The sequence below is a fragment of the Vulpes lagopus genome, chromosome 19 (assembly GCF_018345385.1).
Source record: "Vulpes lagopus strain Blue_001 chromosome 19, ASM1834538v1, whole genome shotgun sequence".
In the NCBI taxonomy this organism is placed as follows: Eukaryota; Metazoa; Chordata; class Mammalia; order Carnivora; family Canidae; genus Vulpes; species Vulpes lagopus.
Genome location: NC_054842.1, coordinates 51,562,542 through 51,590,147, shown reverse-complemented (window position 1 = coordinate 51,590,147; position 27,606 = coordinate 51,562,542). Strand labels below are relative to the sequence as shown.

The following is a 27,606-nucleotide window of genomic DNA, read 5'->3' as shown; positions in this document are numbered from 1 at the left end:
TAAATAGTACCTGGTAGTCAATCTAACAATATTGTTGGGACAAGAGGAAATGTTATGGTTTTCTCATTAATGCCCTTCCAGAGCCTGTTTCCTGAGCCCCTGTCCATACAGAGTCATTCTGTACAATTTCTCAGAGCTCTGTGGGAGAAGACTCAGGCAGAGGGTGCTCACAGCTTTGAAACAGCCATGATGGAGTCCACGTTTCCACAGCAGAAGGTAAGTGTTTCTTTCACGGACATGTAATTCTAAACCAATATTCAAGACTGCCTTGAAACAGTTTGCCTTTTTCTTAATAGTTGAATTTTTTTCTTCTTTCCTTTACCTTCTTTCATCATTATCAAAAAACACTGATTAATAATTTTGATGTGGAAATCATTGTGATATTGGCAGATAGGGTCATTGCCTGATATGATTGTTAAATTAATATTTGTTAAATGGCAGAACAGAGTGCTAGATGATGAGTCCTGGCTCAATAAAACACCACAAGAGAGACTGAAATAGAGAAACATATTACTTACAGGTTCCGCAGGAAGGATACAGCATACCCCTAGGGGCTACAGTGGGAGGTCAAGGCAAGGTGCAGGCAGAGAGACGGCAGGACCTGGGACACATGTCTTTATTGCAGCTGTGAGTGGAGGGCTTTGGGGAGTTCCAAGGCTAAGGCCAGAGGGGACACCACAAGAAGGCCCTCAGAAGCAGGGAAAACCGTTGATCACAAGAGCTATTGGAGGTGTCATATCAGGAGTGTGTATTTGCTTGTGACTCTGCAGGCTGCTATCTAGGGCATGAATGTGCATGAGAGGATTAGTGCCAGTTTAAGGCCCCTGCAGCCCACTTGGCCAACCAAAATGGAAAAATGGATGCCGAGGCAGCAATACTATGGAGTAGCTTAGCCAAATTCTCAACAGGGCTGTTTAAGGCTGACAAACTGACATAACACAGCCCACTCAGAGACACACAAAAACTATGCACCTGGTGTAGAATAGAAAACGTTTTACCAAAATAGACCATGGACTCTAGGGTTGAAAGGCAAAGAGCATCAGGAAATTGAGCTCCAGTTCTTTGGTGCTTTTCATTTCTCCCCTCCATACTTCCCTTCATCCCCTTGTCCTCTGCAATTGCCACAAAGCAAAAAAAGAAAAAAGAAAAGAAAAGAAGGTGAGCAGAAGAGAGAGCATGGTCAAGGTGAAAAAGAGCTCTACTGAGGCAGGCAAGTATGACTTGAGACGCAGCATTTTAGGAGTGTGGAAGCAGGGATAACACTCTCAGGACACAACTGACTGAGAGCTACTGAGCAGACAGCCAAGCTGGGGAAGGACCAGAATGTGGCACGTTCAGATTTGCATGAGAAAAGTCATAGGCCTGGGTAATAGAGAAAATGATTCAAGAGTAAGCTTGGTGGAGATAGGAAGGCCACTTAGACACTATTACTAGAATCAGGTAAGAAACAAAGGTGTAAACTGAAGTTGGAAGTTGTAGGGAGAAGCTGGGTTCAAGAGCTATTATAGAAGTAGAACCAACAGGACTTGGTTCTTGTTGAAGAAAATGGAAGAACCAAGGATGACTCCAGGTGCATCATATGGCTGCATGGCTGATGGCACCCTTCGGAAAAAGGCCACAAATGTGGCTGAGGTGGAGGAAGAAGATAAGGCATTCTTGTTTGTGTGTTTTGAATCTGAGCTATCTGTGTAGATAATTAAGTGGTGATCGTGGCTGGAATGCCTGTGTGGACCCCAGGAAGAAGGCCATTCCTGGAGACATAGACTTAGAAGTCATAAGGTAACGTGTGATGTCATGGCAATAAATCAGATCATTCAAGGAGAATATGTATGATGAGAATCGAGAATGGTTATTGATCTCTCCTTAGTAAATATAACCAGCTTCTCTAAGCCCTTCGCATACTCAAAGATTCTGATTATCCTTTTTTTACCTTCAAGAAAGAAATTGGATGTTTATTGGACAAACCAGAGGTTCTGAGAGTATATGGTCATGGTCTCTATCCTTGTTTTACTATTAGAAGGGGGAACAAGCATATCAGTGTTAAATAAATTCGAGAACAAACAAGTAGTAAGTTAATCAAAAACTATTATATTGTGAAACTAACTCAATACCCCCTAAGTGTTGAAGGATTATAAGAAGGATGACAAATGCATGTGATTAATCAGAAATTTATTTAGAATGGTCTGTAAGACACTGAAAATGCATCCAACTATTGCATCACTTTTTTTTTTTTTTTTGGCTTTAGTTTAAGAATTAGACTTGCAGTATTAGGAATAAAGGAAATGCCATAATTGCATCAATGTAAAGTAGAATGGATTTTTTTTCATATTTCATTCAAATTTTAAACTGTTGCATCATGATTAAAGACAATACCTCAAATTCTTATAAATCTTTCCATGTGAGCTGTATTTTCACTACAGGCACTAGTAAATTAAAACTTGGCAGTCTGCCTCGAGTCCTGAGAGATGTTTTTAAAAATTTGGCAAGCCAGTTTTGTGCATGCTCATAAATATGTCTTCATATTTCTTCTATTTTATATGAATAAATATTCCTCTAGGGAAAAATTAACTGCAAATCAAAATGGTTTTGAAATCTTTAGTTTTAATAATTTTATTTATTCATAAGTAATTTTAAAAAAAACCCACTGATATCTGGAATTTACATTATGTAGCAAAGTTATCTGCCCAGGTATTTCTCAATCGAATTGATTTTCTTTTTCTTTTCTTTTTTTTTTTTTATGAAGTGTTCTGCCCACTAAATTCAAAAGAGCCGTGAGAATAATCCAAAGTCTGCTTTATTTTCCCCACACGTGCCAGTATGTGCATACACCAGAAATTTGGAAGTGATGTGCATGTGTGTATCTGTTGCTGCAAATGAGCTAACACTGCAGCCAAGTGGATTCACATATACAAAAAAGGAAGAAACTCTTAGAAAATGTCTGAGTCTCTAGAACATAATGCTCTGGAGGTTTTGTTATTGTGATTGCTTTTTAACAGTGTCTTGGAATTTTAGAACCGAAAATCAGCAGTAAGATAGCTATTAAATTGCCACCCGCTTGAGGGCAGGAATTGCACCCCATTTATCCTTGCAATGGCAGGGTCACACAGCGCCTGGCATACACTGGACTCTCAATAACTAATGAGCACCAGCTGAATAAATAGGTGAATGCTGTCATTTTCCCAAAATTAAAATCAGGAGCAAAGGGACCTATCGAAAGTCACACGGCTAGTCAGTGGCTGAGCTAGAACATGAGCACATGCCGAGGTGACACCACAGCTGTCACGAATGCATCTAGTTCCTCTCTACTCCGGGCACATAAGAAGATTACATCTCCCTGAATCTGGAAGTAAGGTTTGGCCATGTGACTTGCTTCAGCCAATGAAATATGAGAAGTGATCCCTCTCTTTATACCGCGGTCACTACAGAAGCAAATGTTGAGAGTTGCCAGCAGGTGCACACAGAATTCTGAGCCACCACGCCGAGGACTGCTCTGGAGAGCCACCCAGGCCCACTACACACTTCCCATGAAGAAGACACAGTCTTGTGCTTTGTTAAAAACTAAGGCCTGGATAGTGCAGCCACATAACCTACCTATGGTGACTCATACACCTGCCAGAGTAGGTAAGCGAGGCTCGGAAGCCAGACTTCCTGGGTTTAAAATCTGTGCCACTTTCTGGGTTCTGAAGACTTTGACTCTGAGCTTCAGTTTCTTTCTTTATGCAGTTTCTTTCTTTTTGCAAAATATCTGTTCCTACCTCATAGAGCTGTTTGAGGACTAAGTCAACACGTAGTTCTCAGAACAGTGACAGCCATTGCGATGTCTCAAGAAAGGTCGGCTAAAATTCTGATTTCTGGCCAGCATTTCTCTCCCTCTTTCTTTCAAGAATAACAAAGACACTCTAGACAACATAACTCTGGGTGGATTAAAGGCCTACATGTAATCAATGAAACTGTATAATTAGAAGAAAATATCAAAAGTTGTCTTTGTGACCTCAGGATAAGAAAGAATTTTTTGAGATATGTAAGCAGAAATGATGAAAAAAATAGTTTTGACTACATCATTGTTTACATGTCTGTATTGCAAAAATACACTATAACATAGTTAAAAGACTAGCACAAGATGTGAAAAGGTATTTGAAATATGGATAATTAACACAAAAATCCTAAATCAACAAGGAAGATAACAAACAACCCAAGACAAAACTGGACAAAGACTATGAACAGAAAATTCAGGAAACTGAATGAACAGGAAAACTCAAATGAACAATGAACATAAGAAAAGATGTTTAGTCTCACTAAAAATCAGGGAAATAATTGATTTAAATATTTAAAAAGTATATGCCTTTTTACAATGATCAGACTGGCAAGGATAAAAAATTGTAACAATACAAGACTTGGAAGGATGTGAAAAAAATGAGAATATTCATATACTATCGATAAGAATATGAAAGATTGCCTACTTCAAAAAGAAAAAAGTACTTAAGAAAAAAGTAAATATGGGCAGCCCCAGTGGCGCAGCAGTTTAGCACCGTGTGCAGCCCGGGGTGTGATCCTGGAGACCCAGGATCGATTCCCACATTGGGCTTCCTGCATGGAGCCTGCTTCTCCCTCTGCCTGTGTCTCTGCCTCTCTCTTCGCTCTCTCTGAATGAATAAATAAATAAATCTTTAAAAAAAAAAAAAAAGTTTAAAAAAAAAAAAAGAAAAAAGTAAATAATCATTAATTAGATTCATAAATGACTGATAACTGAGAAGGTGGGTGATTAACTAACTTTCCAGAATTTTAATTCCACTTAAAGTTTATCAGAAAAATGCTTAAGCATTTTATCATAAATGCTTAATTTTTTTTACCACAAGGAGGTCTTTTGTATTATAACATACAAAAATGTTCTGTCCTAGACAAAGTTTAAGGCAATTTTCTTTTCTTTTTTTTTAAAGTTTTATGTATTTATCCATGAGAGACACAGAGAGAGAGAGAGGCAGAGACACAGACAGAGGGAGAAGCAGGCTCCATGCAGGAAGAACAATGTGGGACTCGATCCCGGGACCCCAAGGGGTCACGTCCTGAGCTGAAGGCAGACGCTCAACCACTGAGCTACCCAGGCGTCCCAAAGCAATTTTCTTTATAGCATTTTACAAAGAACAGCCTGGCAGTAGCTGGTGGTATGATAAACTCCTGTACCCTATCATCCTGTGATTCCATTTCCAGGTGAAACTCTCAACGTGCCTGCACCAGGAGACATGTACAGATGTCACTGAATATTATCTGCACCAAAACATCAGGAGCGATGCAAATGTTCATCAGTAGAGAAATGAGGAGATGTTGTGGTATAATCATGCTCTACAGACAGTGAAAGTGAATTAATTCGATCTATGCGTAGTAACGTGGAGTCCCTCTTGAAAGCAGGATATTAAGTTTTAATAAACAGGTTGCAAAAGTGTAAAAAAATAGTATGATAACTTACATAAATTTTTATAACATTCTAAGCAGTATTATGAATGCTTATGAGTACACATACCTGTGGTAAAAATATAAAAAAGTATATTTGGGGGATCCCTGGGTGGCTCAATGGTTTAGCATCTGCCTTAGGCCCAGGGCATGATCCTAGAGACCCGGGATCGAGTCCATATCGGGCTCCCTGCATGGAGCCTACTTCTCGCTCTGCCTGTGTCTCTGCCTCTCTCTCTCTTTCTCTCTCATGAATAAATAAATAAAATGTTAAAAAATTTTTTTTGAAATCACACCAAAATTCATGAGAGGCTTGCCTCTGGATAATGAAGACGTGGGTAAAGGAGAGAGGAAAATGTTACTGGAAAGGGAATTAAAGAGATCTCAATTTCATTTGTAATTTTGTTTTTTAGAAAATCAGCAGCAAGAGCACCTGGGGGCACAGTCAGTTAAGGATCCCACTCTTGGTTTCAGCTCAGGTTGTGATCTCGGGATAATGAGATTGAGCCCCACGTTGAGTGCGGAGCCTGCTTGAGAGTCTGTCTCCTTCTCCCTCTGCCCCTCACGCTTGGGCTCTATCTCTCTCTCTCTCTAAAATAAATAAGTAAACCTTTAAAATCAGAAGCAAAATATCAATATTTATTAATATGGCAAGTACATGGATATCTGTTACATTATCCTTTGCATATGCTTTTCTTTCTTTTAAAAAAATCAATTAAACCTATGAGTAACATTTAAGAGTAGAGTGTTGACAGATTCAACTACATAAAAATACAAAGCTTATAAAAAACGAAACCTGTCATGCACAGTGACTTAAAATGAAAATGTGTAATCAGTATGAAAGATGAATTTTTAATATCCCTAAGATACGTAAATCAATAATCAATGGGCCAAGGACATGAGCAAAGAACTCAAAGGAGACTCAGTTCAGAAAAAATATTTTTCTTCATTAATAGTCAAAGATATAAAAGCTGAAATTAACATTAACATGACCCCCTTTTAATCCATTTTTAGAAGGATAATAATCAGTTCTGGTTACAGCAAGGGAGTTTAGACACTCTCACACATTTTTAGTTGGGGTGTAAATTATTTCAAACTTCTAAAAAACAATTTAGCAATGCAGGTCAAGAGTCTTAAAAATGTTCATATCCTTTAACACAGTGATTCTGTTTCTAGGAACCTATTCTAAAGAAACAATCTGAAATGTGTACAAAACTTAAGATATGCACACCAAAAAAATATCGTGGGGTTATTTATGATTAGTGTAAATGTCTCAAGATGGGAGAATAAAAGTATACATATATATTTTTTCCACCCCTATGGAAGAATATTAAGAAAACATGAAAAACCATGTTTATAAAAAGTGTTTAGTGGCATGAAACAGTACTATGTCAAATGCCACATTGCAAGATTCAAAATTATTTATCCAAAGAGGATTATTTGGAAAATTCCATTAAAACTACCAAAAGGAAATATACTGAAATGTTAGCAATGGTTAGCTCTGGTTGGTGGAATTAGCATTTTTGAGATTTTCCGTTAGAAGTATGGCTTCTTTTATAATCAAAGAATAACAGTTATAACAGTTATTAACAGTTTTAGTTACATTGCCTTATGTAAGTAAGTGTAAGTGAGCCGTTTACTTAAAGAAAAATCCATTTTAAGTTCATCAGTTTTCATTATAAAATAAAGATCTTAGAAAAAGGCAGAAAATCCAATAATTTACTCAAGAAATGAGGAGGATGGCTTCCGGGAGCAACTAGAGGATTCATTAATGATTTCGTTCCAGTGCATGTGTGGCCCAGCCCTTCAGAAGGAGGGGTGCTCTGATTACCAGGGAAGCAGGCAGTTGACAAAGTTGATTGGGGATTACTAAAAGACTGAAATTTGAGGGAGGAATCTCCTTTTTTGACACACATGTTCTAGTTCCCAAAGTATGGAGAAATTCCATATGCCGTAGAAAAGAGGTCTCAAAACTGCCCGTTATGGAAACAAACAAACAAAAAAAATTAAATTTACTGCTGAAATAAAATGTGCCCCATATGGCTAACATTTGGAGATTTGTTTTCAGTCCACACTGCTACAAACATACTTGACAGTTCCCAGGGTAATTGGCTGTAGTGTCAAAGCATAAATAAGACTGAAACACCAATTCTGGGTATAACAAAAGGAGACTTTCTGATGCTCCCCAAGACTTAGATTTAATGTGTCGAGTCACAGTGTTAATACGGTGCTCCAGTCAACGAATGCCTAAGTAAGGTGCGGATTTATTGTATATAGGCTGCAACGATTCACATTCTCAAAATAAGTTTAAGTCTGCGTGTGTGACAAGTGGGGTGGGTCAGCCTCCTGGGGAGCAGGGTGAGTCACGGTGTTGGAGAGAGATTGGTTTTGTCAGGCCCTCCCTTTCGGAGCAAGCTAGGTGAGAATGGGGTAAATGGGAACTGGGTTTGTGTTTGTGATTTCCAAAGCCTAGCTTGGCATGGGGACTTTTAGGCTGTAAGCTGAGAACCAGGAAAATCTGATTGGCACCATCTCAGAGGCAAAGGTGAGGTCAAGACACAACGAGAATATAATCCATAATAGGAAGCTGAAGGCAAGGGGGTTGAGAAGGCAGATTGAGGGCGGGATGTAGATACAGACGCCAATGTCTGGGACGTCCCTGGCTCAGAGAGCTAGTTGGAAGAGGAGTGGACATTAAAATAGAGTCTGAACTTTTAAATGAAAGAGGGACAGGGTTTCACGTAAGAAGGATGATGCACGTAGTAAGATGGAGGAAATAACAACAAAAAATCACAGTGAAGGCCTGGTGGATAGAACTATAAATTCATTCATTAAGTTAAAATACTTTTTTGCGAATGCCTACTTTATGCCAAGCTCTGTGCAGAGACCAAACATAACTCATCATGCTCTTCCCCCGAGGAGACAAGCAATTTGCAAGTAAAGAAATGCACGATGCCACACTGAAAGATACTGTAAAAAAAAATAAAATGCCTAAAGGAAGTGATGAAGAACAGCAGTGTTTGTTGCACGGTAAGGGAAGCTTCTCTGACCTGGTGTCAGATGAGTTTTCCTGGCAAAGAGAATAATTTGCTCAAAGACCTTGAGACCATATAACAAAAACAAAAATGATAATTAAAAGAAAAAAAAGAAGAGAAAGACAAAACCTTGGTGCATTAGAGCATTCTCCTCCAAATTTAAATCACACATCCCATCAGAAAAAAAAATTTTGAGTAAGCACCCTCTGTGTTTATATATTTATTTGCCTATAAATAATATATATGTATTATGACACTCATTTTTATTCTAAAAATATTCAAAATAGGAATCTTAAAGGATGAGATGAAAAGTAAACAAAAGTGAGGGTTCTAATATTTTCTTCTTCCTACAACACTGTGGGTGGCCATGCCCACCCCAGGAATGAACTCTCCCCTCCCACTGTTCCATGAAGTAAAAGAATCAGGGTTGAGCCCAGGGAACCAAAGGGAGAGTTGGTCTGGGGTGATTTACGTCTGCCTTGTAAGCCATGGCAAGGGCCTTAGATTTTATTGCGGTCTATGGAGGAGTCGTTGAAGAGTTTTGAGCGGCAGACATCGTTGCCCAGCCTATTTTCAAATGATCGCTCAGTCTGCTCTGTGGGGCCTAGATCAGAAAGGGGCAAAAGTGGAATCAGAGAGACTGTGAAGATTATTGCTCACTCAGATGAGAGAAGAAGGTAATTAGAGCTGGGATGGTCCTGCTAGGGATAAAAATGAATGACACAGTCAATATAAATTTTGGAGGTGAAAGGGTAATGCAAGCTAATGGGAGAGTGTAAGGGGGAGGGGGACTTTTGAATATCTTAAATTTAAAAATGTCTGTGAGATGTCCCAGAATAATCGTCTAGTAGGCAAATCTGTGGTTTAGGCCACAGACAAGGGCACTCTGGGCACTGAGGTGGGGAAAACCACGGGAAGATTAAGCCAATCTGAGAAGACAGTCTAGAGAGCCAAGGACCTAGTACAGGATTGAGTCCAGAGAGCAGCCAAAAGACAAAAGAGAAGTCACACATCTCAAGAGAGTCTAAGAAAGAGAGAGAAGAGAAGCGAATGGGATTTGGCGGCTAGGTCAAGGCAGCAGGGTATAGAAAAGCGTCCATCCAACTGGGCAGCTTGGAAAAGGCCGTTCTAGGAGGATTTTAAAGGCAAGGCTCAAAACGGAGTAGGTGAAGACATGAGGAGAGAGTGAGGACAGAGACAAGCATCTGTGGAGAGCTATTTGAGAGGTTGGTGCCGAATGGGTTCATAGTGGAGTAAGTATGGAGATGGTTGGGAATGGAAGCCCCCGTGCATGTTTGCAAGTGTTGGGGTGACACCACAGAAAGGGCGAGGATGGTGACCAGATGAGAAAAAGCGATTGCACACAGACCCAGATCCAGAAGTGGATGTGATGGGGGAAAGATGAATGAGTTCTGTTTCGTGGCTTTTCATCTTTTTCAGTGAAATAAGAGGTGAAGCCGTCAGCTGAGAGTGTGATGGGGGAGGAGGGATGGAAGGGAGGAGGCTAGAGCAAAGGAGGTCTCAAATGAAATCCTCAGACACAGGAACGGTGAACCTGCTGGAGACACAGCAGGAGTGTCGGGCAAGGAGACGTGTCCATGTGGGATCCGAGATAAGACACGTGAAGTAAAACAGAAACAGGGTCCCCTTCGGTGGTGCTCAGCTGTGTAGGTGCTACAGTGGGGTCCGCCTAAGCTTGGGCTTTTGTCCCTAGTTGAGGGGCAGTTCGATGCTGAGAGGCGTCAAGGTAGGGCAGGTCTGGAGAGCCACGGCGCAGACCAGGGGGGTACATAGGGACCCCAATTTGAGAAACAGAAAGACCATCTTCAGAGCGCAGGGAGGAAACCACGGGTTATTTTTCTCAATGAAGGAGGGTTTGGATTCGGGTTGGGCTTCTCTTCACAAGACATCTTTGCCTCTCCTCTCCGCCCCACACCCGCTCTGTGACTCCCCGTAGAGCCCAGGGCACAGCTCAGTGGTCGTGCTGCTGGGTGGAGCTGCTGCAGACCCCCAGGGCCACCCCTAGGTCCCCCCTGGGACCCGTCCCCGGGGGTCAGCGGGCAAGGTGAGGTTGGGGGCGCCCTGCTGCCCAGGCCAGGCTTGCAAAACTAGGATGGTGAGCTTCGGCACAAGACGCACTCCTGCCCCAGCTGCTGGCCTGTGCGCCCACCAGAGCCACGGTGTCATTCACCGGGGACTAAGGTGACTCACATGAGAGGACACAGGCTCGGAGGTGGAGGGAGCCCTTGAGAAGAGACACATGCCCTGGACACCTGTGCGGGCCTGACTTACCTGCCTGGGGCCCGCAGAGTGGGGAAGGTCAGCTGCACTCTCAGCCTTGCCCCCCTAAATACGGTCTCGACCTTCGCTCAGCTTCTTTCTTTGTCCCCCCTTAACAGCTCTACACTGGAACAATCCATAGGGACCCTCATCTAAACAGTTCCATACACGCAACTCGTACTAAGTGATTGCACATGACTCTATAAACACATTGAACCTGAGTGAGTGTTTGATTCACCCTCTAAAAACTAGAAAATCGTTATCCTTACGCACGGCTAATTAACGCACACTGCTCGTGTCTCCCCGACCACCACCCACACATATTATACTTATGTTGTACGTCAGCTCTTCTCGAAACATGAAAATTGGCAGAAGAGCGATTTTCTCGGTTTAGCTTAAAACCTGGTTTATCACCTGTCTTGTGTTTCCTTGGCTTTTCACAAGCCACGCTGTCCTATAACGAGGCATGTCGATTTTACTACTGTAGTGAACATTCCTGCGCAGTCAGCCAGATGGTCTGCATCAGTCAAGGAAATTAAAAAAAAAAAAAATTTTTAGAAAATAGTTTAGCAAAATAACTCTATTCCTGGGGGAACAGAGGTACATAGTTGCTCTGAAATGTCTATTCCAGTCCAATAGTGCAGGAGTGGTTTGGGGCCTTTTCTTAAAGAATCAGTGCATGAGTCAGATAGTAGACTTTCTGCCCTCAGTGCTGTCAGGGATACTGCGTGAAGGGCAATCCTGGGCGTTAAACTATTAGAATAACCAGCTCTTTCCAAGCAAAGTGGAGGTGCGGCAGTTAGGAGCTCAGGATCTGGGTGTGAATGCTGACCGCGGCGCTTGCGGACTCTTGGGGTAGGTCCTCTGTGCTTCATCTCCCTTACCTGTGAAGGGCACGGAATACCAGTGCCCATCTCACCAGCATGTTAGGAGACTTAGAAGACTCCCTGGGCACGCAGCAAGAGCTCAGCCAATGCGAACGGGTTTCATTTTATTGTACTTCCCCTTAAAATGAATGACGAAGGTTCCATCTTCTGAGAATGAGATCAGATTTCACAAGAGCCCCAAAGGCTTATGCAGGTCCAGGTGGACGACACAGGGGGACGGCCCCAACGGCATCGAGACGTACAAGCTGGGTTTCATTAAAGTCATGCAACCGTTTTGTCCGGGGCTCATGAGCGTACTCTACACAACGGTTCGGGAAGAGACTGGAGACTTCCAGAGGGTGTCACTGACGTGCGAGCAGTCGTCCAAGTTTAACTAGCACTCGTTTCAAAATACAGATTCTGGTTTTTCTCATCCAAAAAAAAAAAATCATAGCAATTTAGATATCTCGATGCTAAGCGTGTCAGGAAAGAGAAGTCAGAGGCACTATTTGCCTTTTGTTTTATGATCCTGTACGTCGCATGTAGATTAGCAGATTTTGGTTCTCGGAACACATTGCCACAAGACCCTCTTTCCTTTTAGGATTATGGAGTAACCCTTTTTTTTTTTTTTTAATTCAGTATCCAAATATCTCCTAAAGTCTAATTGTTTTCAATGCATTGTTGTATCATTCTACATCTTCACTACAACTTGGGGTTCCTATTGGAGGCCATTCTGAGGGTAAAGGCCTTTAGAAAAAAAAAAACAGCTTTGGTAAATACAGTCCACAGAATCATTTGATGCCCCATTCCAGGGTCTGATAATTCCTTCTGGAGTCTCCCGTGGAGCCAACCTAAACTGCTCAGGCTTCATGATCTTGTACCAGAGCTGGTGGGAAGCGTGAGAACACTCCCACCCCCCGACTCTGTGGAGTAGTTCCCAGACCTTAGCACATGTGACAGTCCCAGGAGACCTTGTTTAAATGCAAATTCTCGGGACCTCTGTGGATTCTGCAAGTGGTAATCTTGGGGATGGGCTGGTTCTCTGCCACATGGTGCAGGTGATTGTGAGGCAGGAGGTCCCACGGACTACCCTTTGGGAACTACCTGAAAAGAGGCAAAGGCACCTGGAATGCAGGTGATTCGGCTTGAGTCACATCTCTGCCACCACCATGTTCTGGGAATCTGGGCGGGTTGGTTCACCTCCCTGAAGCCTAACTTCTTCACCTCTAACTAGGAACAAACCCACCTGCCTGGCAGGGTTGCTAGGAAGGCGGTCGGAGATGACACGTTCAGTCAAGCACCCAGAAGAGTACCTGGCCCAGAGTGAGCGCCCCATAAACAGCATCAGTGAAACCGTTGCTTCATAAACTTTGAGGCTCCGGTTAAATCACCTGTTCAGTATTCTCTTTCTCGCATTTGTAACCATTTAGATAGACATATATGGCTCTGCTCTGAATTTTTTCCACCTTCACCTACTTCATAGGAACTGAACACTGTGGCCCGCGTCTGATCAGGGCCCAGGTACCTCATTATAGGCCTAGATGTGTGTCTAATTATTCCCCACATGGGCACACCTCGTTGCACCCTTTAATTTCAGCATCTCATTAGAGTGTTCCATTTGCCCACCTTGTTATTTCCCATCCCCTTTCCCATCCCCTCATCCATGTCCTTTTTTTTTTTTGCTCCTTCTTTCACTGCTCACGTCTTCTTGTGCCCATTTCTTTATTCATAGTATTAAATCCTTCCTTTTATGGTTGTCATGATTCCTTCCTTTCTGCGCAGCTCATTACATCCCTCCATCTGTGAGCCTCATTATGCCATCCCATTTTTATCTCATTACATCCTCATCGTGCACATATTATTAGCTCTCCCATTCACGCATAGCACTGCATTCTTTCTCTCTGCTTCTTATCACGGCCTGCCCTTTCCACCCTTCCCATTTAATGCTTCCATTTATAAATCACATTACATCCCCCCTAAATGCTTTTATCATTACACCCATCCATTTATGCATCTCATTACACTATTGCCCATGCACATCTCCATGTGCATTTCTATTTGTACATCTCATTACGGCCCCATCAAACATGCACATGGCATTACTCCCCTTTCAAGTGTTCACGTTGCATTACATCCTTCTATGTTTGCATCTCATTACATCCAATATCCCTAGATTTGACAACAAACTAACAAAGACAAATAAGGATGTTACTTGCTTTTAGAAAACAAAATACGTTTCTCAGGCGCCTAACATCAGTGTTTCTTAAATGACTCATTTATTTTGGAAAGATTTACATATTTATCTAGCTAAGAGACAAAGAACCCTGTATCCATCCATATGCATAAAAAAGAGCTCCTTATCTCATTGCGTTCAAATCGTCATCATTATCACTGCTTTGTATTATTTCTCTATAGTTTACAGTGTGGTACAATTATCCATGAATTTATTTGCAGCAGCAGATTCTGAAGGGGACAGCTGAGAGATCACAGACATTTTACAGATTGAAAAGTGCATTGAAAGCATCGAGAAATTAAGGTATTTCCCAAGAACTGTTAGTGAGTGGCAGTGACAGGGCTCAGACTCACATCGGGTTCCAAAACCTACGTTCTCTGTGCCATACCACTCTCCAGGAAGAAAAAAAATCCCTTATTTTGAAGTATCACTTGTGTCATTTAACCCATTCCGTAGCACTTCTCTATGACATAAGTTGGTGTTAACATGCTTTGGATTTTTGCTTTGTTTTGTTTCTAAAACAAAACAACGTAACATCAACTCTTTGAAATCAAACACTCTGCATTTCATGTTTATCTCTGTCTCTGAGTTCGAAGAACTAGATTTATTTTTGAACGTTTTTTTATTTAATTCAATTTGCCAACACTGTATAATGCCCACTGCTCATCCCATCAAGTGCCCTCCTCAGTGCCTCAGTCACCCAGTAACCCCATCCCCCGCCCCCTCCCCTTCAGCAACCCTCCTTTTGTTTGCCAGAGTCATGAGTCTCTCATGGTTTGTCTTCCTCTCTAATTTTTCCCCACCCAGTTTCCACCCTTGTGGTCCCTTTTGCTATTTCTTATATTCCCCATATGAGTGAGACCTTATGATAATTGTCTTTCTCCGATTGACTTACTTCACTCAGCATAATACCCTCCAGTTCCATCCACGTTGATGTAAATAGTGGGTATTCGTCGTTTCTGGTGGCTGAGTGATATTCCATTGTGTACATAGACCACAGCTTCTTTATCCATCATCTGCGATGGACACCGAGGCTCCTTCCACAGTTTGGCTATTGTGGCCATTGCTGCTAGAAACATCGGGGTGCAGGTGTCCCGGCGTTTCACTGCATCTGTATCTTTGGGGTAAATCCCCAGCAGTGCAATTCCTGGGTCGTAGGGCAGGTCTATTTTTAACTCTTTGAGGAACCTCCACACAGTTTTCCAGAGTGGCTGCACCAGTTCACATTCCCACCAACAGTTCAGGAGGGTCCCCCTTTCTCCACATCCTCTCCAACATCTGTTGTTTTTAGTCTTGTTAATTTTCCCCATTCTCACTGGGACGAGGTGGGATCTTGTGGTTTTGATTTGCGTTTCCCTGATGGCAAGTGATGCAGAGCATTTCCTCATGTGCCTGTTGACCATTTATTCGTAGGTCTTCTTTGGAGAAATGTCTGTTCATGTCTTCTGCCCATTTTATGATTGGATTTGTTTGCTTTTTAGGTGTTGAGTTTGATACATTCTTTATAGACCTTGGATACTAGCCCTTTATCTGATAAGGCATTTCCAAATATCTTCTCCCATTCTTGTCTTTTAGTCTTGTTGACTGTTTCCTTTGCTGCACAGAAGCTTTTTATCTTCATTAAGTCCCAATTGTTCATTTTTGCTTTTGTTTCCCTTGCCCTCATGGATATCTTGCAAGAAGTTGCTGTGGCCAAGTTCAAAAAGGGTGTTGCCTGTGTTCTCCTCTAGGATTTTGATGGATTCTTGTCTCACATTTAGATCTTCCATCCATTTTGAGTTTATCTTTGTGTCTGGTGTAAGAGAGTGGTCCAGTTTCCTTCTTCTGCATGAGGCTGTCCGATTTTCCAAGCACCATTTATTGAAGAGACTGTCCTTTTTCCAGCGGATAGTCTTTCCTGCTTTGTTGAAGATTAGTTGACCATTGGGTCCATTTCTGGGTTCTCTATTCTGTTCCATTGATCTGTGTGTCTGTTTCTCTGCCAGTACCACACTGTCCTGATGACCACAGCTTTGTAATAGAGCTTAAAGCCCTGCATTGTGATGCCACTAGATTTGGTTTTCTTTATCAACATTCCTCTAGCTACTAGGGATCTTTTCTGGTTCCATACAAATCTTAGAATTATTTGTTCCAACTCTGTGAAGAAAGTCCATGGTATTTTGATGGGGATTGCATTGAATGTGTTGATTGCCCTGGGGAGCATAGACATTTTAACAATATTTATTCTTACAATCTATGAGCATGGAATGTTTTCGCATCTCTTTGTGTCTTCCTCAATTTCTTTCATCAGTGTTCTGTAGTTTTCAGAATATAGATCCTTTACCTCTTTGGTTAGGTTTATTCCTAGGTATCTTATGGGTTTTAATGCAATTATGATGCAAGTATGATGCAATTTTGATGCAAGTATGATCCCATACTTGGGATCAATTCCTTGATTTCTCTTTCTTCAGTCTCATTGTCGGTGACTAGAAATGCAACTGATTTCTGTGCACTAATTTCATTTCCTGCCACATTGCTGAATTGCTGTATGAGATCTAGCAATTTTTTGGTGGAGTCTCTTGGTTTTTCCACATCAAATATCATGTCATCTGTGAAGAGTGAGAGTTTGACTTCTTCTTTGCCAGCTTGGATGGCTTTTATTTCTTTTCATTGTCGATAGCTGAGACTAGGCCTTCTAATACTATGCTGAACAACAGTGGTGAGAGTGGACATCCCTGTCCTGTTCCTGATGTGAGGGGAAGAGCTTTAAGTTCACCCCCCACACACACACACACACACTGAGAATGATATTCTTTTTGGGCTTTCCATAGATGGCTTTTATGATATTTAGGTATGTTCCCTCTATCCCTACGTTGTGGAGAATTTTAATCAAGAAAGGATGCTGTACTTTGTCAAATGCTTTTTCTCCATCAGTTGAGGGATCATATGGTTCTTGTCCTTTCTTTGATTAATGTGATCTATCACATTGATTGATATGTGGACATTGACCCATCCTTGCATCCCAGGAATGAATCCCACTTGTTGTGGTGAATAATCCTTTTGATGTACTGTTGGACCCTATTGGCTAGTGTCTTGGCGAGAATTTTTGCATCCATATTCATCAGGGATATTGATCTGTAATTCTGCTCTTCACTGGGATCTTTATCTGGTTTGGGGATCAAGGTAATGGTGGCCTCATAGAATGAGTTTGGAGGTTTTCTTTCCAATTCTATCCTTGAAACAGCTTCAGTAGAATAGGTATTAATTCTTCTTTAAATGTTTGGTAGAATTCCTCTGGGAGCCATCCGGCCCTGGACTCTTGTTTCTTGGGAGGTTTTTGATGACTGCTTCCATTTCCTTGCTGATTATTGGTCTGTTCAGGTTTTCTATTTTTTCCTTTATCAGTTTGGTAGTTTATAAGTTTCCAGGAATGCATCCATCTTTTCCAGATTACCGAATTTGTTTGCATATGGTTGCTCATAACACATTCTTAAAATCATTTGTATTTCCTTGGTGTTGGATGTGACCTCTCCTCTTTCATCCATCATTTTATTAATTTGAATCTTTTTTCTTTTTAATAAGGCTGGCTAGGGGTTTATCTATCCTCTTAATTCTTTCAAAGAACCAGCTCCTCATTTCATTGATCTGTTCTACTGTTCTTCTGGTCTCTATTTTATTGAGTTCTGCTCTAATCTTTATTATTTGTCTTCTCCTGCTAGATTTAGGCTTTATTTGCTGTTCTTTCTCCAGCTCCTTTAGATGTGTTAGCTTGTGCATTTAAGATCGAAGAGCTAGATTAAAAGAAGCTTTCATGTGGAGCTCCCCAACAAGAATAAATGCACGTAGTATAAAATGCAAAAATCAGGAGAAAGAGGTTGTCTTTTACTGATCTTAACCACCAAGGCCAGCCTCCCACAGGCAAAATAAGGATACTTCCCTACAAGGGATTCAAGGGGTACCAAGGAAGCCTTCCCCAAATGTATAACCTTTCTTCCTCACAGATCCTAACACTAGCCAGTTTCTGCTTCCTTATGTTCTCTGTCTTACTTTTATTTTTTATTGAATTCTGAAATAGCTCATAAATTCAGAAAGTGGAGAAAGATAATACCCGTTCCCACCACAAGATAAAAAAAGATGTTTACATTTCTTCCATATTTACTTTAAATATTCTCCTTTACAAAAAGAAACTGCTGTAAATACTCTCTTGAGGTTGGTGTGTATTATTTCCATGGATATTTTTGTACTATCATTTTAAACTTTTACATATGTGTTATCATATTGCACATATCTTTTGCAATATCCTTTCTATGCTTACCATTATGTTTTAAAAATATATCTATCTGTTCACACATGTGGAGCTAGCTCATTCATTTTAGTATCTGTAAAGTTCTCCATTGTGTAAATAGAGCAGAGTTTACTTAATCCATTTCTCTATGAGAGATAATTCAATATTACATCTGCCTTGATCTCTTAGTACTTCATCAGCACTTAGTGCTGTGCTCTACTCTTTGAAAAACTAAGTGGAGACATTTGAAATTTCTACATCATGGGAAGCAATTTCTTCTCCATGCATCCATGGCACAGTCAGTTTTATTACCTTTGTAACCATTCCAAGTAGTAAGCATATCAGCAAAATGGTAGTTCTTAAATAAAACTAGACCCTGGCTAAATGCTGATATGCACTAGTGTATTAAAGTAATTGCACCTAGAAAGGGTGGTCTGATTCCCAGAACTTGGAATGCTTCTTATGATAGCAAAAGGCAATAAAGATGAAGAAAAATGCAATGTTTGACACAGAAATGTGGCTGATTTTTCCCCCTGGTTTAAGAAGTAATGGTTTAAATAGTCACTAGAGACTACTGCCAGCCCCTGACTGCAATCAGACCAATATGACTGTGGTCACTAAAAGCATGGCCTAATTCAGATATAAAAAAGACTATTAGATAGTAATTTTCCAGAAATTTCAGAGCCTAAAAAGGCTTTCCATCATGATGCAGAAAAGGAATTCATACTGTGCTGGTGGGAATATAAATTAGATCATTCTGGAAAAGTAATTTAACAAAACTTAATGAAGTTAAGGATATGCATAATGTTAAATTTTTAATGTGTCATGCAAACAAGATTTCTGGAGCAGAGCAGATGACTTACAGCAAATAACCTCACCAACTCCCCTTTGCCTCAGTTATTAACCGTAGACCACACAGTGAGAGCCTGATGTCATCCTATACATGCCAGGTCTGTGTTGTAGGTAAAGGAACCCTGAGACTATGGATCTGGATATTTATACAGGGGAGGGCCAGCACCCTCCCTCATCTGAAAGAAGAGAAGAAAAAAATTTGGTCTTGTGGGTTATAAATAAATCTCTCCAAGGGGAGGATAAGACTAGTGTCTCCAGCTTGACAGCTTAGAGATGTCTTCAAATCCTGGGTCTCATTCCTACCTTGATGTAAACACATACTTCTGGGAAGATAAATCTCTCTAGATGGTCTCTTACTTTCTAATTACTCATAAATTAACTTTTCAAGCTTGTTCTTTTAGCCCAAATCCCAAGTTTCAAGAAAATTTGCTCAGAAAGCCTTTGTAGAAACAACAACAACAACAAAAAGTTCCTCTACAGTCTTAAACATACCCTATGATCCAGCAATAATTCCACTTCTGAATTTATCCCAGAAAAATTCTAACTCATATCACAAGGGGACACATCTGAGGATATTAATTGTTGCACGGTCCTGTACATGCAAAGATGGAGGCAAGGGGAATGGCTAAGTAAAATGTGGGGTTGGCAGATGTGCACTATGAAATCGCTCCATAGCGATGGGGGCAACAAACAAGTCCACATACGATGCCATGTGTAGAGCTTGAGAGAAACAAGCAAGACACAGAATATGGTCCACGGCATCACATCATTTACGAAAATGAAAAATAACTAAACATTAGTACATATTTTTCATGAATCCAGACCTGTTCAAAGAAATGTATTGAACCCAGAATGAGAACTTACATAAAGGGGAGATGGAAGGAGCATCTGGGAATGAAGGTGGTATCGGGGATAACTGGGGAAAAATAAGAGAAGGACCTCGCCCCCAACAAAATAACCTACATGGCTGAGGCGTGTGTTTACCTCACTAATTGATTTCTAAAGGAGAAGAAGAAAGCCCCTTTGCTAAGCTAGTTCCCTATCAGCACCCTCTGGGTGTGGCCTAGTACCACGGGGGAGTCCCCTGCTCCTCCGTCCTCGGGCATACATTCCAGGACCCCCAGTGGATGCCTGAAACCAGGCATAGTACGGAACCACATATATACGATGCTCCTTCCTAACATGCATACCTATGACAAGGGCTCAATTATAAATTTGGCACAGAAAGAGATTAAGGACAGTAACTAATAGTGAAATACAATAATATAATAATGTACTATTATAAAACTTATGTGAACGTAGTTTCTCAGAATACCTTGCCGTACTGTACTCACTCTTCGTGTGAGGATGTGAGATGATCAAGTGCCGAGTGATGAGATGAAGTGAGGGGCAGGACGCAGGCAGTGTGACGTAGTCGTATTAGGCTACTAACGACCTGCTGGTGACACATCGAGAGGAGGCTCGTCTGCTTTCAGACTGGAGTTGACAGTGGGGATCTGAAACTGGAGGGTGGAACCACAGAGAGGGGGAACTACTGGACATAGTGGCGCTAGATGCTTGATATATAGTTGTTAAATGCAGGTGGCAACCATCAGGAAGAAAAAAAAAACGACAACACTGAAATTCTTTGCTTTCCAGTATGAGAGGAGATCCCATGTGAGTGCTCGCCGTCATGCCAACATTTCCATTTTACTGCTGCCACCACTGTAAAATGTCAATTTTTCTTGACATTTTGAACATTGGTAATCTTTTGCCCTTTCTTCCACTCTGATTAAAAATACTTTGCTGGCTTTAATGGGCTCCATTTTAGAAGAAAGTTGGTTCATAAAGAAAGTCATTATGGGTTTATCAAACATTCATAAAGCTTCACCCAATTTTCCTCCTTTAGTTTCCACTCAACCCACATGCTTACATTAGCTTTTGCATAAACTGCTTTATTCAAACTCTTGTAATGTTTACTGCCAACATTTTATAATCACATTTTCTTTTCACGATCCTTAGGCAAGTGTAAAAACTTGGCTTTTTGAATCAAATCAAATATTCTATCATATTTGTTGGTTCTTACATGAAACAGTTCTTCAGAACCTCTCTGTGAAATGAGTCAAACATGCTGTGTTCCAGCTACGTGGAGCCAGACCCATGGTTAGAATCGCCACAACTTGCCAAGAAGCGATTCAGTTCTTCCCCACATGTGGGTACTCAAAGGATAGGAAGAAAGTCAAGTTTATTTCATGGTCTGTAGTGAAACTAAGAAGCTGGCCACACTGACCTCATATACTCGTGTGTCCCTAGTGTTCCCTTATTAATCTGGGATAGAAAAAGGAGAGACAACGGAACAGAGCACACGTGTGGCGTTTACATTGAGCACTGGATCACCCTGGGAGTTCTCCTGGGTCAGTACCCTCACTGCCTCTGCTCAGGGTCTGCCTCCCACCTGTTGCCCACCCCTTCCCCACACATCCCTGCCTTCTGCCAACTTTCAAACGAGCCCCAACAATTTCAATTTTCACGCCTCTTCTTTCCTTCCAAGTTTCACAATTTGGAGTAATCATGTCTCTGATCTTCAAGAATGGAATTTTTGTTCTTGCAACCAGATTGTATATTTTGACATTTGAAACCAAACTATTGTGGAGAAGTATGAACATATGCACATGAGAGTTGAAAAAAATTCCTCAAATACCAATCGATGGAGTCAAATCAGTCATCCTCATCTGTTTCCAAGGATGTAGGATTAATTGCCAGTCGTTGCACATCAGAATAACCTAGGGATTTGCTTAGAAATGCAGATTCCTGGGCACAAACACAGACTGATCCGGTTAGGCTTCCAGGGGCGGAACCTGTATTTGATGTTTGTAACACATTTCCCTGGGATTGTGCCTCCTGAGAACTGGTGATTTGGAAAGGCTGAGAACAAGCAGTGACAATGCTACACTGATGGATTTAGAGAATCATTCTTCAATTACTAACATTTTATTCTAGAAACTTGTTTTATAAAATTAAATGAAATGAATTCCTCCAATATACATAGAGATGTAGGTATGTTTTTTAAAAACAAAAATGTTCTAAAAGATCTTAGTGGGAATAATTGAATAGATGTGAAAATTAACAACCTAAATGCTACGGTGCCCGTGTGGCTGAGTCAGTTAAGTGTCCAATTCTTGGTTTCAGCTCAGGTCTTGATCTCAGGGTTGTGAGTTCAAGCCCTGCATTGAGCTCCACACTGGGCATGGAGCCTACTTAAAACAAAGAACAGAAATCTAAATGCTACTATCAATATAAATTACAAATCTATGTGCCTCAATTAGCAAAAATTTAAAAAGATTCATTGAACATCTCTTATGGGCAACGTTCTATACTTAGTCGCTTCAGAAGCTACAATGTAATATAGAAATTAGTCTTCTTGCCAAGGGGCCTTAATCCGGTTGAGAGCCAAGAGTCACACCAGAAGAAACTTAATAATGACCACAACTAAACACAAATAAAGATGTATTCCAGTTTTCCTCTGTGAGGAATACTATGGACCCAGGGCATTACTGTGTCAACATTCTTGGCATACGGGATGGCGTCTCCTTCCTCCATTTATCCTTGATTCCTGACACTGGATGCCATAAATACTAATTGCTATAAGTTAAATTTTATAGTAACATTTTTCAGAAGTTGAAGTAAATTTAAAAATTAAATTACAGCATAAATATTTTTTAGAGTCTCTCTTGGTGATTTATTCATTCAGCATACAGTATGTTTCTTACAAGACCCTATGGTTGCACAATGTAGGACAATATAAATAATAGAAAGATAAATGGTATAAGGATGCCTCATTAATTTTGTTCCTTCAGTAAGTTTATTGCACACCCTGGACTCCATACAGTTAGAATTCAGGCACTAGAAATAACCATAAATAATATGTGAAAATGTTGGAGATCGTTAAAAAAGAAAAAAAAAACTCTTGTTTACATTTCTTAAAACATACTTGAGGTATGTGCCTAGAGTTGATCCCATTAACCATAGGCGCACAGAACGCATGAGGCAATGCCATGTTTTGTATCTGTGCAAAAATAGCTTTAAACAGAATTTAAATGTACCAGAACCCAAAGTTCTTCCAGATGTAGGCTTTCACTGATTTCTGGAAAATTGCTTCCCCGTACCCTCTCACAGTACATCGACCACTTTATAAGATCCAGAGGCTACTTTGCACTTTTACGGAATCCATAGCATTGACTCATGCTGTCACTGTCATCAAAATAATGTTATAAGTATGCTCTCATCTTTCCATGCTATCTGGCTTATTTTTCCCCTAAGAGACTTTGCAAGAGACTTTTTATATACTTCTGCAAATTCCTACTCCCATTGATGATGGAAAAAAAAAAAAAAACGGAGAAACATTCATTTGATCAACTGTTTAAAAACATCATTTTTCCTCCAGGGGCTTCTATCCCTTTTGAATTTGATGGTGTTTATCAGGAAAACTTTTTTAGTATATTCTTACTGTGATTATATCTCTTTCTCTTTATATCCTTCTGATTTTATTGAGGCCCGATCTGGAGTGTTCTCAGAAGAATTAAACCCCTCTAAGTAGATTCATCATTTTCACTGAGAATTGGCCAACAGGGTATCCGTCACCTTCCCTTCTTCGTGGCACAATGTCAGTATTGATTCTTAGTGCTGCGTAACAAATTACCAAAGCCAGCAGCTCAAAACAATATCTGTTTGTTATCGCAGTTTTCTTGGGTCAGGACTCTGCTTGTGACTTAGCTGGCTCTTCTGCTCAAGGTCTCCCAAGCCTGCAAAATCAAGATACAGGCTGGGCTGTGGTCTCATTTGGAGGTTTGAGTGGGAAGGGTCTGCTTCCAAATGTGCTTAGGCTGTTAGCAGATACCATTTATTTGGGGTGGGAGGACTAAAGGCCTGGAACTCATACTGGCTACTGGTTGAGAGCTGCCTTTAGGTCCTAGAGGGCACCCCCAGTTACCTGCCAGGTAGCCCCCTCCATAGGCACTTCACAACATGGCCTGCTTCTTCCAGGCCAACAGGAGAGTCTCCCTATGCATTTGCTAATAAGATAGGTCGATGTGGTGTATATACGTGAGTACTGTGTAAGTGGTATGTGTGTGTACATAATAACGTAATCATGGAATTGATATTGTCTTTGCCATTTTCTTAGAAGCAAGTCACAAATCTCTTCCACACTTAAGGGAAAAGGATTACATGAAGGGATGAATACCAGGAGATGGGAATTATTGGGAGGAGGGTCACCAGAGGGTCTGTCCACCACAATCCCATTGAACTACTCAGGGAGGGACTCCACTTAGATATGCATGATTTTTATTGTTCTTCTGGACTCTAATTGTTTTTAAAAGAAGCTTGTAATTCTTTAAACAAATCAATTTTAGTTCTCTTGTATTAAAAAATAAAATCATGGGATCCCTGGGTGGCGCAGCGGTTTAGCGCCTGCCTTGGGCCAAGATTGCGATCCTGGAGGCCCAGGATCGAATCCCACGTCGGGCTCCCGGTGCATGGAGCCTGCTTCTCCCTCCGTCTGTGTCTCTGCCTCTCTCTCTCTCTCTCTTTGTGACTATCATAAACAAATAAAAATTTAAAAAAAGAGTATGTTTAGTTTTAAAAAATATAAAATAAAATAAAATCATATAAGCAATTCCTGGGCAAGGCCTGGGAAGCTATAGGACGCAGAAGCGTAAAGAAGTTGGGGAGAGAAGTGATCATCTCAAGCACAGTCAGGAAACCAAAATTCCAAAAATTTAGGTATCACTAGTTCACGGTTTTTGTTTGCTTGTTTTGTGACTGATTTTACTTTGAATTTCCAACAATATTTGGAGCCACGTGTGTTTCATCTGTCTATATTCAAAGTTGGCTGTTATTGCTGATTCCAACAGTTCATAGAATTACTGTCTATCTTCTTCAGTCAGTTCCCTTTGCACAACACCTAAATCCTCTGAAGAAGTAAGCCTGCTTTTGACTTCAGAACTTGAATACTGGGATGCAGCTTGCCATCTGTCCTAAACTTTTCAAGTAACTTTTTTGCCAAGACAAGTGTGGATTATAAGCAACAACCTGGGACTTTTCTTGTCTCAGAACAGGAAAGATAAAGGAACCCTTAAGTATTATTTTAAGTACTTTGTTTGTTAGCAGTGTTTGTGGTGAATGAAAAGTTGGTCCTTAGTTGTGTGAGCGACAGAGAAGTGATCTGCATCCCAATGGCCAAGCGTAGACTTCAGAGACTTCGCAGTTTTGAAATTGATATTTATGAACATCTGCTTTTTCCCCATAAATTTTAATATAGATTTCATCCTTTGAAACCTTCAAAACTCCCAGGTGCTTCTTCGGTCTTTACCTTGGGAAAATGCTTTTAAAAAAATGATATTAAACGTTAGCAACTCAAAACGCTGTATTCAGCATGTTGAGCCTCCAAGATGTCCAATCCCAGAACACAAGCCATCACAGTCTTAATAAAGAGTGCTGAAAAGGATGTATTTCTGGTCCCAGTTTATACCTTTTATTATTCCACATATATTTATTTAATGCTTGCTTATGTGATAGGCATTTTTAGTGCTGGGATCATAGCAGCCAATATAACAGAGAAAATCCCTGCCTTCATTGTGTTTATGTTCCGGTGAGTGTAAATGTTCTCTTAAAAGAATTCCCTTTAAGTGTTCATAATACTTTCACATAGCTCATTGGAAAACTTTGCACCGGGCTTGTAAACTGGTGCTATTAATCCATTCCTGATGTTGGACTAGATCCTGGGGATACAACTGTGAACAAAATAGATGCTTATTCTCTCAAGGAGCTTAGAGTTTGGCATATTTCTCACCTCTGTCAAGAAATGTAGACCTGAGAAACGGGAACTTTAGGGTAGGGACTCAGGAGCCACTTGCCCATTCTCTATTTTAGATCCGTCGAAAGCAGCACAGTGCCTCCATCCCTTGGCTCTTGAGCTTACTAGGAGCTGTCACCCTGGGGAGAAGGTCAGTGTGTGGACCAGAGGAAAGGGAATAGAATCACAACTGAGCAGAGGACAAACCCATCCGTCAGCTGGCGCGTGTAAGGCTAGCTAGCGAAGACATCAAATCCCTCTTAGGAAAGCAAGCTTTTAAGAATGTGGTTCTGACCACCCTGCAGCAGAGCCTTGTACAGCCATTTACATAACAGGAGAGCCTCGGAGGTCAGTAGAGCGATTTAACTTGCTCAGGCTAATCGTATTCCGTCCATTTACAGTGTGATGGAACCGCTCTCCCCTGCGTCTTCAACGGGGACACACTGGCACAACGCCACAGGGTACCCAAGACAGGGGCGGCGTCCTCGGTGGGTCGGTCCAACTCAGCTCTTGGGAGGGAGAAATTAATTAATTTACTGATAAGTCATTTAAGACATTATTTTCCATTAGAACCGACACAGCCATATCGTGGAACGTAACGCAAGGTTTGCATATACTTTTAAGATAAAATGTAGACCTAAAACAGTGCCAGAGCCCAGGGCCGAGGGATTAGCCCTCTCCCATATTTCCCATCAGCCCCCTGCAAAACCAACATGACAAAAATAATTTGTTCTATGCGTGGTCGATTCCCAGTTTTATGCAAAGTGTACGTAAAAGACAAACGCCCCTGCAGCGTTGCTTTCAGCCCCACTGTCCCTTGGCTGCCCAACCTTTTCAGAGATTCTGGAGCTGCCATTAGGTGCAACGGAATGCACCTGCCACTGCAGGCCGCACCCTGGCGGCTGGGCCCAGCCTGGGCCGCGTGCTCAGGGCCCCCCACCCGGAGGAGCGCCGCGTTGGAGGGGTTTGAGAAGGCCGCCCGGGATGCCCACGGGAGCCTTTCTCCGTGCTCCCTCCGTGTCCGCAGCGCTGAGTGGGAGCACCAGCCATCCTGCTCTCAGAGCCCTTCCTTCCAGCCTCCCAATGCTGTGCGGCAGGCACACCCGCTTATGAGTTCTTTGTGCTTTGTGTTCCTGGAACAGGATCTGGACCAGGTACAGCTCCATCTGGAAGAAGTGAGATTCTTTGACGTATTTGGCTTCAGCGAAGCAGCAGGAGCGTGGCAGTGCTTCATGTGCAACAACCCTGACAAAGCGACCGGTGAGAGACCCCCCCTCCCACCTGCTGCTCAGAAGCCTTGTGCCCCTGGGATTCACAGGGACCCGTGGCCCCGCCGTTCGAGTCGGCCACCTTCTTACATCCCAGGTTGCGATAGTGCATGGAGGAAGGCCTGATGGCCGAGGAAGGTCTCTGACCAAAGCGGGATGGAGAGAAAGGGAAGATGTGGAAAGGGAGAGAAACATAGACCAGATACGAGCAAGAGAAACACCACCTTACCTGCCCGTAGTGATTAGGAAAGCAGGCCTGGCTGTTTTGCCCTGAAAGCAGTCATTAGAGCCCAGATGACCCTGAGACTTAGAGAAAAACAGGCATCCATCCTATCCAAAGTCCCAAAAGAAGGAGTCCACGCTGAAGCAGTGGGTGCACGCTCCCGCTGGCATCTCTGGTCCTCCCTTACCTTCTGCTCATGACAGAGCTGCATAAAAAGGGAAACATTTAAGGAGTGAGGAATTATTTGAGGAATCCCTGCAGAGCTGTTACTCACCCTCTCCCTCCCTTTCTGGTGCCCAAAGAAT

The 27,606-nt window shown here is 41.6% G+C and overlaps 1 protein-coding gene across 3 annotated transcripts in view; it reads left to right on the top strand.

Annotated features, from left to right (window-relative positions):
- The window catches only part of VEPH1 (ventricular zone expressed PH domain containing 1), a 226,118-nt gene that overhangs the window by 174,058 nt on the left and 24,454 nt on the right, over positions 1 to 27,606 (top strand). For all 3 annotated transcript variants that reach the window (XM_041733586.1, XM_041733587.1, XM_041733588.1), the window contains exons 11-12: positions 82 to 216; positions 26,953 to 27,070. In XM_041733586.1, coding sequence (XP_041589520.1) covers positions 82 to 216; positions 26,953 to 27,070 — 253 coding nt within the window. The remainder of the gene's footprint in view (positions 1 to 81; positions 217 to 26,952; positions 27,071 to 27,606) is intronic.